The 16404-nt window shown below is 41.7% G+C and overlaps 1 protein-coding gene across 1 annotated transcript in view; it reads right to left on the bottom strand.

The window, feature by feature from the left end:
- Positions 1 to 15068, bottom strand: part of ADAMTS20 (ADAM metallopeptidase with thrombospondin type 1 motif 20) — a 161791-nt gene extending 146723 nt beyond the window's left edge. The window contains exons 1-2 of the mRNA XM_046680294.1: positions 14814 to 15068; positions 13878 to 14239 (exon numbers count right to left, since the gene is read on the bottom strand). Coding sequence (XP_046536250.1) covers positions 13878 to 14239; positions 14814 to 14904 — 453 coding nt within the window. The 5' untranslated portion in view covers positions 14905 to 15068. The remainder of the gene's footprint in view (positions 1 to 13877; positions 14240 to 14813) is intronic.
- Between the last annotated feature and the right edge of the window lie 1336 nt (positions 15069 to 16404).

Here is a 16404-nt window from a genome sequence, read left to right as displayed (position 1 = left end):
CATTCCATGTAGTGATGTGGAAAGATCTCCAATGCAAGTATTAAACCAAAATATAGAACAGGATGTATAGTTCACTACCATTTGTGTAATAAAGGAAGAAAAACAAAAGCGAAGTATTTCTTTTGCCTGGTTGGACTTACTAGAAACGGTACAGGTGGAGGGGGCAGAAGGCAGGCGGATTCAGGATGGACTAGGGATAGCATCCTTCTTACCTCAGGCGCTTCACAGATAGGCTGTGCCACTGCCTAAAATATTCCCCCAATTCCCACCCTTCACCTCATCCCCCTGCCTCATCCCTCTCTGCCTGCCTGGCTCCATCTCACCTTCAACTCTCAGCTTAAATAGCGACAACCCAGAAAGGTTTTCCTTGACCAGCTATCTGGGTAACCACATCCCTAGCCCTACTTCTGAAAATATTACTTCATGGTACTGTGTGATTTCTTCAGAGCTTTGATTACATGCTGCATTTATATATTTGTTCACTATTTATAATCATCCTCCCTCATTAGACAGGAGGCCTCATACAGACAGAGACCTAGTCCTGAACTTCCATTTGCCTGATTCAGTACCTGACGCATAGAAGGCATGATACACAGCAAATATTTGTTGACCCATGAAAGCTATTTCCTACTTTTTGTAAACTCAGCTCATGTTGAGTAGAGGTAGGACATCAATTTGGACACACAAGCTGGAGCTAGAATATGGAGACTGTTGCATGCAGGGATATTTTAATTAGGAAAGTCCATAAACTTGAGTGAGGAAAACATTACATCCTTATCATTAACCTCTAATTGAAATCTGGCATTTTCTTCAGCTGTGAATGTTGGCAACAAATCCCAGTGACGTTGCCAATGGAAAGCACAGATATTTTCATCACATGAAGATGTCTGAGATCTCAAAATACTGTTTATGCTCAACAATATTAAGATGGTTATTAGATCTGCCATTTGATCTTATTTGACGTGGGTAAGTAAAAATTTATGTAACTATTTTTAATATCTTGATAACTATATTTCAGTATAATTGGTTTATTTTGTTTTTTATCTTAGGCACTTTAAAACATTCTGAGGAGGGTTCCGCTGGTGAATTATTAAAGGGTCTGAAGATAAGTGGAAGGAGGGGGGAGAGTCAAGGCAATAGCTTTGGAAGATGAAATACTATCATTGCGCAGCTGAGAGGAGACCAACAGGCGGGTTGTTTTAGCCATCGAGGTACGAAATAAGAGCCTGCACCTGTTTGCAGTGACCAGTGGAAACAAGCGCTCAAATGGTCAGCTTTTGTAGGCAGACCCCTTTCTCTAGTCTGGTAAGGCTAAATCATTGAGGGTAGGCATTTGCAATAATATTAATAGCTAACTCCAATGTATGCACCAGGCACCTTTCACGTATATTTATAATGTATTTCAACCTACCAATAACTCTTCGGGGTGAGTTCTATTATTAGCTCCACTTCACAGGTGAGACAAATGAGGAACAGAGACGTTTAACTTGTTCACGTCTCACATCTAGTAAGTGGCAAGACCAAGATGTGAACCCGAACAGCCTGGCTCACAATTCGTCCCTTAACCCATTACACTGTACTAGTTATCATGTTCCAATTTTGATAAACTCTACAGAACAGTTGACGAATATTTATTGAGTACCTATATTATGTGCCAGGCACAGTTCTAAGGACTACATACAGAGGTGAACATGACAGAATCCCTGTCATATGCTTCAAAGAATTTATACTTACATGGGAACAGATAGACAATAAATAAAAATATCACATGCCAGGAGGTAAGAAGTGCAGTGAAGAAAATAAGGCAAGGAGACAGAATCACAGAAGGTGGGGTGGGGAGGCACTCCAGGCTGAGACTGGAATAATGAGGAGGGAGCCATGGAAAACTCCGGGAGAACATTCCAAACAGAAGGAGCAGTGACTGAAAGGCCCAGTGACGGGGAAAAGCTTGGCAGGTTCAAGTGATAGAACAGTGAGGCTGAAGCTGTGCCAACAAGGGGATATGCAGCAGAAGGCAGAGCTGGCCAGACAGGGGCCAGTGGGACTCATTATGCTGGACATCGAAAAGCACTCATCACATTTCAGGATATCAAAATGTACACTTATCTACATTTAAGGCTGTGCAATTTTCCACTTAGAAAAGTATATTTCTGTGAAGAACCAATTCAGAAATGAATTACGGACACCATGATAAGCACAGTTTTAGTGAAGAGGCTTCATTTCTGCTTCGTAATTATATCTTAAAGTTTAGAGCTAACTTTGAAATCATTGCTCTAAATTTCATCATAAAGATATTTTAAATCACCATTTTAACTGAGTAAGCACTTAAAGCCATTTAAATGGTTATATAGTCATAAAGTTCTCTTTACACCCATAATTATTACTACATCAATGTCTCCTTAAAGGTAGCAAAGTCTTTTCTATTTTTACAGTTCCAAATCTAAACCATTGCCTGAAACATAGCACTCAATACATACCTGTAGAAACTAACATTTTTATAACAAACATGATAGAGTACCTGGGTTTTTTCCCCAAATACCCTTCAGTAATCCTTTGTGTGTGTGTGCGCGTATGAGAAAGATTGACACTGAGCTAACGTCTGTGCCAATCTTCCTCTATTTTATGTGGGATGCCTCCAGAGCATGGCTTGACCAGCATTGCTAGGTCCATAGCCGGGATCAGTGTCTCCTTTTTTTGCTAACATTCTTAAGTTATGGTAGTTTGGGGATTTGTCTGAGATATTTACATAATTATATTTTCTTTCAGTGCCGAAAGGTAAAATGTTTAGGCACTTCTTGGTTATAGAATGTGCTAATATGTTAGGACTAGACATTTTTTAAAGGCTTAAAAATTAATGAAATTCCATTATATATACTAAAATTGTAGTCTGAAATAAAAAAAGCTATATACATTAAGAATTCATGCACTTCTTGGATACTTTTCTAGTGGCCTATACTCTAGTATATTTAATTCTACCAGTGCTCGTCTTCCAAATATAACTACAAATCACTTCTTTCCAACATACGCCAAAATTACAGCTTTCTCTGCCTTCCCAGAAAGATAATTGCAACTACACTTATAAATTACAGAAACACCAGTTTTGAAACCCAAGTAGATGGACCCATGGAAAATCACTATCTTTAAAAAGTATGCTGTAGGGAGGAAATATGATAGTATCTTGGTAAAAGACACAAATAGATATGAGGCAGCTAAATGCACCTACAAAACTCCTCTGAATAACGTCTCACTTTTCCCAAGAACACTGAAAATATCTATACCTTGGAAATATTTTTATATAATCCCTTGGATCAAAATTTGACTATGAGGTTCTTCTTATATTGTTCCAGTGAAACTGCACGAGTCCAACCCATATTCTCATGTGAGCAGTGAATATTGTTCTATCTAGAGTCCATCAGCACCCCATTTTAAGTCAAGCTAGAACACTCTAGCCTGCTAAGAATATTGCCTTTATAACTCAAAGGCTGTTTCTTCAACAAGACCTTTATGTTTTAAAATACTAAGTTCAAGAAAAAAAAATGAAGGGGTAATTAGACACCCATAATGATGGATTGTAATTAGTCATTGGGTGGTGAACATGATGTAAGTTAAACAGAATTTGCAATATATTACAATATACACTTGAAAGTTATATGATGTTATAATCCAATGTCACTGCAATAAAAAAAGAAAAAAATGGGAAATAACTTGTTCTCAAAGGGATTTCCCTGTATTTGTCAATGAAGGACTTAAAAGTATTTTATTTCCATCAATATTTCTATAACCCACTCTACTGCATAGGACTTTCTGTTCAAAGAATAAAAATTAGATATTTTTAATTTAATATTTTAATTTTAAATATTTGCCTAAGGCTCCTAAGGAAGTTTTCTTTTCTTTTTTTTTTAACTTGGAAAGGAACCTGGTAAGGAATTGGAGGGCTAACAAAACAGGTGGTTCACAGAATTATATTTAGAGCACGCCATATTTTTAGCCACCTGCCTGTCTGCAGATGGGCTCTGCAATTTGATTCATGAGAAATGCCAATCAAATTCGAAACACTTTCTTTTGGCGACTATTAAAAGCAACAAAACTAGTTTTCGCTTGGGCAAGAGTTTCTCAATTACTTGGAGCAATGATCTATTTGCCAAGCTGTTTTGAAAGGCAGTAAATGATTATACAACTGGTTCTAATTTACTCTCAGAGGGCAAGATTTTTATATGTTTAGAGGAAAAACTATCGTTTTTCCAAAATATTCTTATTTCAGTATCGTGGCATTCATGCACATAGATTTTTTCCAAATACATGGCAAACATATGTACTATAACCATAAGCAATAACATACTCTCAGATTTCATTAAAGGGTAAAAACAACAAGTACAAAATATAAACTGTTTGGACTCTTCTCCTAAATCTTTTATAGTTATCACATTAGCACTGGTACCTAAAGAACAACATTCAAAAATAAGGTACTATTGAACAAGGCAATCAGAGCCTATATTAAGAAATCATTTTAGTAGCAAATCATTCCCAACCATTAATAAAATTGGATTTTTACTTAAGGGTTGGATCACTGGTAATTACTACCACGAAGATTAAGATAGTTCATGTTTCGATCTTTAATCATAAGTCATACAATGAAAATCAGTTCGACGCTACTTGTAACGACAGAGCCTGAGTATGAGTCCTCGGTTTGCACTCATGGAACCCTGGACAAGTCACTCCATATCTCGGGCCCTCAGTTTCATGACTTGTAAAACAAAATAGAAATAACTCTATCTACCTAATGCCCTGAAAAAGGCAATGTGTGTTAAAGTGATGTCAATAACTTTCGAAATTGAATGTATTTTGAAATAGGATGAAAAATTCTGTACTAAAAACAGATGTTACAGCCATCGTTTTTACCCTAGGCAGAGTCTAATTGTTATATAATAAAAGATCATGAACATTAACTCTGAGACTTTTTTATTTGGGGATACTCTGTTCAATGCAAAAGGTTTTTCTTCTTGACAGTTCCTCATTATAACACCACTGATCATGCCTAGGAAATAGTGTATTATATGCAAGCACACACTGAATGAATGAATCAATGATATGAAAACATAATTAGCTCCAGAAGCCTAAGCAGAAAGTTCATTGTAAGATTTTTAAGAAGATGAATCTCTTCTCTCCTCTAGCAGCATTCTTTATTCCCCCTTCCACAGCACAATTCCAGATCTCCAGTATAAAAGTGAGAGAAGACAAGAAAGAGGAAATGTGTCACTGATATCTCACCTAAAAAGACATTGCTCTCACCAAGTCTTTGCCCATGAGGATCAAGAAAATAAGAAAGAATTGTGACTCAGCTACCCAAGATTTATGTAGCCAAATGACTGAGGTTCAAAGAGGGTCCCAGCAATGTCAATAACAAGGAGTAAATTCCATAATATTTCTTTCTGGTAGGCACTGAGGTGTTTTTGAAATCATATGAACTCTTTACAAGTAGAGAGGAACTGTCAAAGAAATGACCCTTCTTGTGGGGTCCGGGTAGTAGTTCTCAGGATAGCCTCTTCCAACCTCTTACTAAAATATCTGTGAAGACATGAAACCTAATGTCATTATAACAATTAGAAAGTTAAAACAAGAAATCATCAAGAACTCCTCTGTAGGTGTACTATAACACAAATATTCATCATATATTGTCAAAATGTTATGTCAATATTACTTAAGATATATACATATAGTATCTAGAGGGACACAAGCCTTACACCTGCCAGACCATCTGTCATATTTGTAGTACATATTTTCCCAGTTTATCTTTTAGTTTATAGTTATTCTGACATATGGTACTCTTCAATTATTATTTAGGCAAATATGTCCATTTTTTCATTTGTGACGTCTCCTCCTTTGTATTTTTCTCTCTTAAAGGTTACAACATATTGTAATTTTGTTCTTTAACGCAGCTGGAATTTTATTTGGCTTACCAGTAAGATAAGAATTCAATAGTTTGTTCTTTAAGAGATTCTTGGCATTCACAAACTTAACATAAATGCCTTTTAGGCTTTGGCAACTGTCACAGGAAACTAACGAAGCAATTATCAACTTGATCTATCAGAAGTTAGCTAAGTTTTTGAGGGACTATATTGTCAAAGAAACCATGAGCCTGGACTAAAGGAGCCTTGACTGCTTTCACTGTAAAATAACCTATCGACCATCAGAATTACCCCAGTATTCCTGAAGCCCCCACCCGGAGAGCATCCTCCCCAGAATCTATTTTAGATGTGGCCATGGAAGAGGACAGGCAAGCCCCTCCCAGAGAGCAGAACCAGGGGTCTTGGTGACTGACGGACTTCCCAGAAAGATGAATCAAGGTAACCAAGCAACTGTCCTCCTGCCAGGGTAGTGGGTCTCCACAATCCCCCCGCAACTAGGAATCCAAAATTGCTATAAATCAGTGACTACTAGGTGTCTCTGCTTCTTTCTGTAGGAGGTAAAGATTGGGTTGGGAAAGGTGCAGATACTATCTCTTTAATTCGTTAGTCGCTAAGCCACAGAGCCATATCTGGACTTTATGGAGAAAGAGATCTTTACAGAGATCCTGGAATTCAAGCCAGAGAGAGAGCCCCTGTGGGGCTGTCTCCTTGTAGACAAGATGAGTATGTATGATGCGGAGAAAAAGAACAAAAATTTAGCGGACGTTTGGTCAGGACCAAATGTCCTATAGGGAGAGCAAAGGGATATTTGGTGAATAGAAGGACAGTCTGCGGTAAAGACTGTTTATGATCACCAGTATTTACTCTTTTCTCTTCCTCCAGGGCATATCACTGCCCCTCATTTTCCAGCCTTCTGCATCCAGATAGAGCCAGGCAACAGGTTTTCATCAATAGAATGTATATGGAAGTGGTGTGTATTCCCTTTGGACCAAGGCAGTCAAGAGCCAGTATGCCTTCTCCATGCTATTACTATGGTAGTAAAGCATTTATGTACCTCATGAGTATTTTTAACGAATAAGTTTAATACTGTTGGAATAAGGATATTACTGTACCACCAATATCCAACAGTGGCAGGTACATAAGTGAATGATAAGTATTTGTTGAAAAAGAATGAATTATCTGTTTCTTCCTCTGAACACCAGTATGAATTGGACAGCTTAATTAAATATAGTTTATGGAAAATACTTATAAGTAAAAGATGAATAAAGCCACAAGTAACAAGGGTGCAGTGTAAGCCCACATGAATGAAGTAATAAACGGAACACAATTAGCTTAGATGTCATCTGAAAAAGATTTAATCTATACAAAATTTTTAAATATGTCCAAGTACTTCAACTAAAATTGCTAAAATAATTTTCTTGCATTGAATGACTGATATAAGGAAGAGGCAGCCTAATTACTTGGCACATATTAAAAGCTGCTTTAGCTCACCCAATTCATGTTGTGTTGAGCATTTCTATATGCTGTATTGGGCACTAAAATGAATATGACTATCATCCCTCCACTTAAAAATCTATAAATGAGATAGAAATGTAGGCAAATAACTATAATTCAATGTGTGATGCATTAAAGAGTCCAGTGGTGGAACAAAGGAAGGCCTGGTCAGCTCTGTCTAGAAACAGATCAGGGAAAAGAAAGTAAGGCTAACAGTGGATCTGGACGGATAGGTAGGAGTTTAAAGGAAAGCACATTCTAGACAAAAAGAAAAGTAGATAGAAATTCAAACAACTATGAAGATTACAGTAAACCTATGACAGAATCAAATTTTTTAGAATAATTCTGTCTTTCTTGCCACCTGTTCCTCTGTCATTACCTCTCTTGGAGCACTCAGTCATTGAAGTCAGTCATTAGAAGCATTGGGATCGCCTCCTCTTTTGGTCCAACATTCTAATGGGTCTCCTACAAGGTTGCAAGACTTCAACACTATTGACATTTTGATAATTCTTTGTTGGACGCTGTCCTGTGCATTGTGGGATGTTTAGCAACATCCCTTGCCTTTACCCCACCAGATGCCAGTAACTTCCCCCCTCCAACACACACACAGTTGTGACAGCCAAAAGTGTGTCTAGGCATTGTCAAATGTCTGCTGGGGTGCAAAACCGCCTCCAGTTGAGAACCACTGTTCTACAGTAGTGCACCTTCCATGGGCACCCGCTCTTCTCCTTCTCCACTACAACCACACTATTTCAAGTGGCCTCTCTTCCTTACCCATAGCTGACTATAATGATGGCCCTCTCAGTGAGTCACGGCCTCCCCTGTACCCCGTACAACGTTGCATAAGGGAAGAGCCCTTCTAAACCATCATGTACAGTTTAAGCCCTCACTCCCTTACAATGCATTCCAGGCCTTAATCTGATTTCAACCTTACCTTTTACCCGTGTCTCCCGATCCACTCTACTTTTCAGCTTCACAGACCCACAAGAAGCCCCTGAGTTTTTCCTATCCAAATCGTTATTCATCCCTCAAAGTCTGGTTGAGAAGCCTTCTCCGGCGCAGGTCTCATAAGTCTCCTAATCAGTCCTCCCTCGAAGTTCACACAGCACTTTTTATACCGGTCCGTTAACAGCACTTAACAGACTATTTTCGTTAGGTGTGTGCCTGACGTCACTATGTTGTGGCCCTGAGAATGCTGAGCATATCTGACCAAGGGCCCCAGCTGCTGAGCTTTGAAGTCCATCACAGTGTTTGCACCCTGGCCATCTCTCCCAAGGGCAATTCCCAGTCAGTAACTGAGCGTGGCAAGAATACCAAGGGTAAACTCATTCTTAGGAGGCACGGGACTCCTCCCAGCCGAATGTGGCTTGAGGCAGGCTTTGCTGATCCTTGCTTAGACCGCCCAGCAGCCTAGGATGCTTCTACCCAACATTCTCCTCCTCTCTGCACCTGTTTCAGACTCAGACTTCATTGTTCTCTCCTTATTTTCTCTAGCATAAGCACTTCTCCTCAATAAAACCCTTGCATGTTTAATCCCATCTGCCATCTGCTTCTTGGAGGACCTAGACAAACACTAGAATGGTAAATGCAGAGGTATAAGAAATTCTCCGTAGTGTTGTTTGACTGAGTACTTGACTGAGTACACGAAGAACTAAAGGAAGTCCTTATGAATTTTTCCAACAAAAAAACTATGAATACAGAATGGTGTGTGTAATGATCTGTGGCTACATTAATTTTAGGCAAATAGGAAGGTTAGAAAACAAAACTAAAATTTTCCCAGAATAGACAAAAACCCAGTGAAGACATGACTGATAGTTTCCAGTTATTTCCTGTCAGAACAAGAAGTTACTGGAGCAACTCAATCAGTCATCAGAGGGCATTAGCTAGCGCCTGAATGGTTCATACGAGAAACTTCAAAAAAGTACACACAGCCACTGCAAGCTACTCCGTGAGAAGACTGTATAAGCCAGATGCAATGTCTGGTTTTATGACATCTGGAAACTGTTTCTTTTAACCAAAAAGACTGCATGGCTTCAAATCCCACCAAGAAACAGGGAAGTTAACAGTCTAGGCAGTTGTGTTCGTCCCTGAGGGCCTTTGGAAGAAGGAAATCCACCAGGGAATACGAGAAGAGGACTACCAGAGGCACAGGGGTTGCCGAGAATAGTCTCTGTACAATTTACACACGCCATCCTGACCAGTATACGCCAAAAATATTCCAACTTATTCAATACTGACCTACTTTGGCAAGAGTATATCAACACTACCAGTAGATGATGACCATGAAAATGAAATTTAGAGCTGAATATAGGGAATTTTAAGTCCTGATAAACTATCACAGAACGTATAGTGATCAATGGACTAAAAACCAGTTTGATGATTCATTACATTACTTAAAGGTAATTTTATGATTCAGCTCCATTTTCTTACCTATTGTAAATTTTAGAAATGCATAAGTAAATCTGCTTAGAAACGTTTTAATTATGTGATAAATACTTATATGAAAAATTGTAGAGAAAGAAAGATTAGAAAAGCAAAAGTTACACACACATGAAACAAGGAAAGTTCCTGGCAGACTCTCAGCCCCGTCTGGTTCTTGGGCCCAAAGCAGGTAAAACTAAACAATACTAGTCACGGTTCAGTGATTTATTGAAAGAGGAAAACACATACATACCAAGACTTCTAAACATAGAAAAAAATTAACCATATAGAAATTAAAAGAAAACATTAGTTCACAGGTTTGGGGTTAATGCAACACTAGAAACTAAAAGGAATCTATATGTTGGGGTGTCAGGTTTTTAAAGTGGTTACAAATACAGGGATCTCTTGAAAATATTAGTTTTTCATTCCCTTCTTCTAAAAGTCACATTCCTCAGCAGCCACAAAAGAAAGGAAAGATAGATGCTCTCTCAGGTGGGAAGATGGAAGGGGAATGGGTCAACTAAGTGAGATGTGAATGGGAAACTCAGTGGATTCCAGGAAGAAATGGGTGATGGAGGCAAAGGAAACAGCTGGCAAGACATATGTGCTAACTTCTCCACTGGGAGTTAAGTTCCTAGAGACAGAAGGCACATTAGATGGTTTAAGGGGATTGCCAAGAAAAGCACTTCTGCATGTATGTGGGATCCAGGGAAGGGACCCTCTCAAAGGGTTCTCCTCCCACACACACACCAAAATTAGAGGTATGGGAGGGTTTGGCAAAGGGAGGCCAAGTTCCCCTTGACTTTCAAGTGCCATGGAGGCTTTTAGACCCTTAGAGGAGTCTGGAAGATTCCCAATAGCGTGACCAAATCACCTTACACGGGGAGGGTGCTGCAGCAAGAGCAAAGTGACTCTGTGTTTGAGGGCTGCACGAAGCATCAAGCAGACAAGAAATCAAACAAACGTTGTAGCCAGAACCCAGAGGGATATGCAGCATCACTGAAGCCAGGAGGGGAGACATCAGCGAGCCCCGAGTGAGCAAAGAAGAAAGGCCATAAGTTACAAGGCACAGAATTCAGCTGCTGGTGCCAGAAAGATGCAACAAGATGAAGACACAAAGGACACCTGAGACCAGAGGAACTGGAGAACAGTACAATTTCCTCATGTTCCTCCTAAACAATACAAAGACCTCAGAACACTTTCAAACCCTGTGTGGGGTCAATTTTCAATGGTCAATGTGTGCTTGAATTAAGCAATGTATAAGACACACATTAGCAGAGAAAATGAGGAATCCCATGCTCATTTCAATATATTCAGGAAAGGCACTTGATTAAGTGTAACGTCCATTCATAACTAAAAGCAAAACTAAAAGAAAGCAAAGGGCAACTAGAAAAAGAAGAGAACTCTAAGATAATAAGACTGGCTCTAAAAATCCTTCAGTAAACCCCAATCTTAGTGTTTAAAGAACTGGCAGAGGTCAAAGCGAGATCATCACTGTGGCATACACAAAGCCACAAAGATAAGTCTGGAAGCAAGCCAGAGCAGGGCCAGAAGGTTGGCATTACTGACTTCCCTGGTGCTGTATCAAGGTTGATCAGCTGGTCCAGGCTGTGGGTACCACAATTTTATCTAGATCCAAAGACTAATCTGAGACTAAAAAGAGGAATCCAATATAATGACAAAGGAACTCTGAAACCTAACAGAAGTTCTGCTATTTGATGAAACTATTACTCTAAAGAAAGTTAATGATAGAGTTGGAGCAGAAATAAAATATATAATCATAAATATATAGCTAACATCTGTTTTAGTGCTAATATCAAAACTGAGAAAAATCAAAGAAATATCACTAATCTTATTAGTAATTTAGACTTATTGGTCATGATCACACTACTAGAAAAAGATTTTTAGATCCTGGTACCTCTAGTTATTTGCTGTATTACTGGAAATTTTCTATCTCTACCATGACTGATGTCCTCAATGCAGCCTTACAAAAAACAAAACAATTAAGATAAAATTGCATTATATAGGTATGAAAATAAGTTTTTAAATGTTGAGTCAAACTCTGATGACATCAATGCATCAATAAAAAGCAAAATGCATATATGAGTCAGATTAATAAAGCATGATAACTTAGACAATTATATCTAAACTGACACAGTGGCAGGAAAAGGATGAACTCCTGTTAAGACTTAAACATTTCCAACTGTTTACTGATTTCAAAAAGGGGATATTGAATAATAATTTGAAGTACGCCAACATTATGAATCAACATGAGCAGAAACATCACTCCTAATAATGCTTCCCATCTGGAATGTTTTTCCATGCTGTAAAATACTAAATCAAGAAAATATATTGACCATGACAAATTTGTGATAGTAAATCTAGAATTTTCCAGACAAACTAAACATTTTGAAAGGTTCTAGAAAAGAGAATGTTTCTTTCCTTTGATGTATAGGTGGCTGTGTAAATATGAGCGTGTTTCTGCCATCCTGATGTTGCAAGCATTTTGCATTTAGCCATAGTAGAAAGGAAGGAAATCGTTCAAGGCATTCCATGTAAATATAGCCTAAGATAACAGCATGAAAAGAGCTAAGCAACTTCCCAAATCTACTTAGTAATGACCAATACTCACACCCAGGAAGACATCTTACATCAATTAACCTGAAAGCAAGTATTACATTTGGCCTGAAGAGACCTGTTAGCAATTTTTTACTTAATCAAAGAATAAACAGTGTTGATGTTTACTTGGGAATACTTTACTAAATATAAAATATGATGTTTAGTCGAATACTCAGGAAGAACGCTAGAATCTCATAACCAAATTGCTAGTTGTTGTTTCCTCTTGCACATGTAGTTTTTGGAGAAGTTAATGATGAAGTGAGCTCATTTCTGTTTTAACAGAAGTGTTATTAACCTGTGGCTCGGCGAACTTGGATGGGAAAGTATCATCTTTATTTTCACTAACTTCTGATACTTAACATTTCCTTCAATTATGATCGGAGGTAAAACCACAGCCATTGTGACTGTTAAAAAGATATTTTCCTATCACATTAGAGTTGATGTAGCTATCCGGATTGTTTACGCTTATTACCACTACAAAAGGCTGGTGGTAAATAGACCCCCTCCCCAATAGATATTATCAGTTAATGTATTAATAAAGAAGTATGCGTTATGACACCACAAATTGCAATATTTGTAACATTTTGGTTACTGATAGTACTTAAAAGGAAGCCAATTAAATAACATGTTCTTTCATGCATTTAGAACTATACTGAGAAGAGGTCCTGGGTTTCCCCAGACTAAAGAGGTTCATGGCCAAAAACAAACAAAAAAAAGGTTTAGAGCCTCCGTTTTCGGGGGAGAGAAATGAAACACACAGAACCAGATATTTCACTTCTGTGCAATGAGGTTTTTACAAAGTCTCCATCTTTTACTCTTGTCATTCTAATGATTTGCTGGCACATTTGCTGGCACCAGGTCTTTGTAACACTACGATTTTTAAACACAATGAATTTTAAAGAGGCAGCCTCAATCTCTTCTCTATTCTGTACTTCGGATTAATGTCGATCCCCATACTACCAAAAAACCAACTCTTCCTCTCCAAACTTTCTCGTTTTATGCGTATTCACTCTCTTTTCCTTCTATTATTCTAAATTCAAGAAACAAATTTAAGAAAATTCAGGGGATTCTGCCTCAACAGGTGATCAGAAACAGCTTTCCCTCCTGTTGGAAATCACACTTCACTTGTAGCAGAGTCCCAGGGGGCCACTCCCAGACTCACTAAATCAGCACCTGACACTTTTAAGAAAGAGTCTCTCATCTTTGTACAGAAGGATCAGTTTTGCCCAGCAGGTAGAGACATGCTGATTCTCCAAACCCCTCTCCCCGCTGCAAGACGGCGTGGCTTCTGGCTTGGAGTCATCTAGATGTTAATCCCTTTGGTGGCCCACTCTTGCATCACCAACTACCAAACTCGGACAAACTCAACGCCCAGCTCCCTGAACGCAGTCCTTTACTGGATCCCAAGAAGATGCCAAGGGACCCGAGGGCTCTTACCAGGCCCCCACAGAGGCTGAAGACGGCGGTGTGATCCTCCCGAGCGTTGACCTGGCCGCGGTAGAAGCAGTGGCGCAGGTCTGGGGGCGCCGCGCTGCGCTCCTCCGGCTGGCGCGCGGGGGCCCCCAAGTGCACCTCGGTGTAGCCGGCGGCCAGGAAGGCGGCGTCGGCGCTCAGGTTCAGCTGGAAGAGCTGCCCGTAGGCGCTGATCCGGTAGTGGGTCCGGAACGGCGTGGGCTCCAGCGCCTCGGAGCTGCGCTTCCTCCGGCTGAAGTGGTGGCTCTGGGGGAACACTTCGCCGAACTCATTGACCCGCGCTGGGGTCACCACTTCGTAGGAGGCCAGTGTCCTCACTAGGGCTTCTGCAACCACAACGATATGGTCATTGAGTTCCCACGCCTTTCCAACTCCCCAACCCCAAATTGCTTCAACCAAACGTCCCCGTCAAAGGTCCCCCGTCCCGATACGCCCGGGGGCGCAGCAAATGCACACAGGCTGGCGAGTGCGCGCACACACACACGTGCGCACTGTAAGTGTGCGTGCTCTGCTTTCCCACACCCCCGATTTGCTCCACCCTCTCCGAGCAAAGACCCTGACACTCACGGCCCTGAGCAGCCCACCTCCTTCCCCCGTCCCTCTTCGCTTCCCTGCTGCCGCCAACTCGTGCCCTCTGGGGGCACGCGCCACCCTGCCACCGCACCCCCACCGCGTGTTCCCAGGAGAGAGATGGGTCCGCCGCGCGCGCGATTCCTCGAAACCCGGAGCAGCCGCAACCTCTCGTGATGCTTGGGGTTGACTGATCCGGGTGTCCCGAGAGCCTCTGCAGAGCCAGCGTCCCCCAACGGGCTGAGCCGCTCTCCGTCCTCCCGTCCGCCTGTCCCACTCGGGCCCGAGCCCCCACCTCGCTGCTGCAGGCGCCCCGCGTGGTGCCCTTACCTTGCCTGGGGTGGAAGTGAACTTCCCAAGATCTGGTGATGAAGAGCGAGAGCTGGTAGAGCAGCCCCGTCAGCCACTTGGCCACCCGCATGGTTCCACCGGGGGGATCCCAACAGGGGAGGCCAACCCGAGGCGCCGGCCGCGCAGCCGGCTTCCCCCGCGCTCCTCTGCCTCTCCTCCCTCTTGCCCGCCGCTCTCCGCGCCGCCTCAGCAGCCTCCCGAGCAGCAGCCCCGGCCCCGGGCCGGCCCGTCTCGCCACACCGCCAGCCTCCGCTCCCTGAGCCGCTGCTTCATCTCACTGCAGCCCCGCAGCCCCCGGCTCGCTCTCGGCAGCCTCGCTCGGCTTCCTGCACCCGCACCGCCCTCGGAAGCCCTCTCCTTAGATCCAGCTCCGCGCGAGGAAGCGACCCGACCTAGCAGGAACGGTGCCAATATAGCCACCCCGGGCCGGGCGAGCGCGGGGAGAGCCCGCCCCCAGGGGCCGGGCCCGGCCAATCAGCGGGAGGCGCGGCCCGGGCTCGCCCTCCGCGCGCAGCCCGCCCTCCCGCCCCCGGCCGCACGCGGAGTGCGGTCCCCGCTGGCTCTGGCTGTGGGCGTGCAAAGTGGTGAGTAGCCCGAGACCCAGCTGGACGCTGTCTCCGTGCTTGTAAAACCCAGGATTGATACAAGCCGCGAGGCCAAGGTCCAGCTAGGTGATAGGTGTGAGGTTTTTAGTTCTTATAATGAAATGACAAGCATCAGATGGAAAGTTTCTGTTATGTATGTTTCACGGTAATTTTAGGCTTCTCAGACAAGATAAAGTCAGCCACCGCAGGAAGTTCTTGTAGGCAATGGATGCAACCAATGAAGCGTAATGGCCAGGCCTCATTTGCAAGGGCCCCTGTGTGTCCTAGGAGTTGTTGGGAATTTAAGAATATCGTAGGTGCCGAGGGGAAGCTGAGGTTGCATTTGGCAAGCCCTTCTGGGTGAGAATTTCTGGCAGTTGTCTAAAGAAATTCAAGAATAAAAAGAACTCCGTATGTCCTTTGTTTATAATATCCAAATGATCCCACTATCCACCTGTTTGATTTGCAGGTTCCGTAATTGTCTCTCTCTATAACCAGTATGAAAACAAAGGGGAGGGAATGGTCAGATTGTCTTGAAATCCAACTAAGGGAGAGAAAGAATGTGAGAGAAAGAGTGAAGGAATATATGGGTAAATGTTCGCAAACACAAAGGAATACACTCTCAGTTTAGTTCCTGGTTGCCCTTCCTCTTCTGAGCTCTCAACAATGAAAATTCCGTTCCCTTTGAACTGACCTCTCTTGACAAGCCTCTTCACTTGTATATCACCCACTTGGTCCATCTGCTGTTCACCACAAATGTGGAACAATGTTGTTTAAGGAAGGAGAATTTAATCTTACTTTTGCCAAGGAAATTACCCAGCTTGGGGATGGTAATTCTTCCACAATCAATCCCCTTCTTTTGTTCCCTTTCCTCACAAGTGTCGTTTCATTCATCACAGAATTACACACTTCTAGTGGTTTTTGTCTAAGTTAAGCAAACTGTTACTTTAAACAAAACAAAAATGGACTGTCCCCAAACTTATTTA

This window comes from Equus quagga, chromosome 1 (assembly GCF_021613505.1).
Source record: "Equus quagga isolate Etosha38 chromosome 1, UCLA_HA_Equagga_1.0, whole genome shotgun sequence".
Lineage (NCBI taxonomy): Eukaryota > Metazoa > Chordata > Mammalia > Perissodactyla > Equidae > Equus > Equus quagga.
Note: the sequence above shows the minus strand (reverse complement) of the source record. Positions and strands in the feature narration are given on the sequence as shown.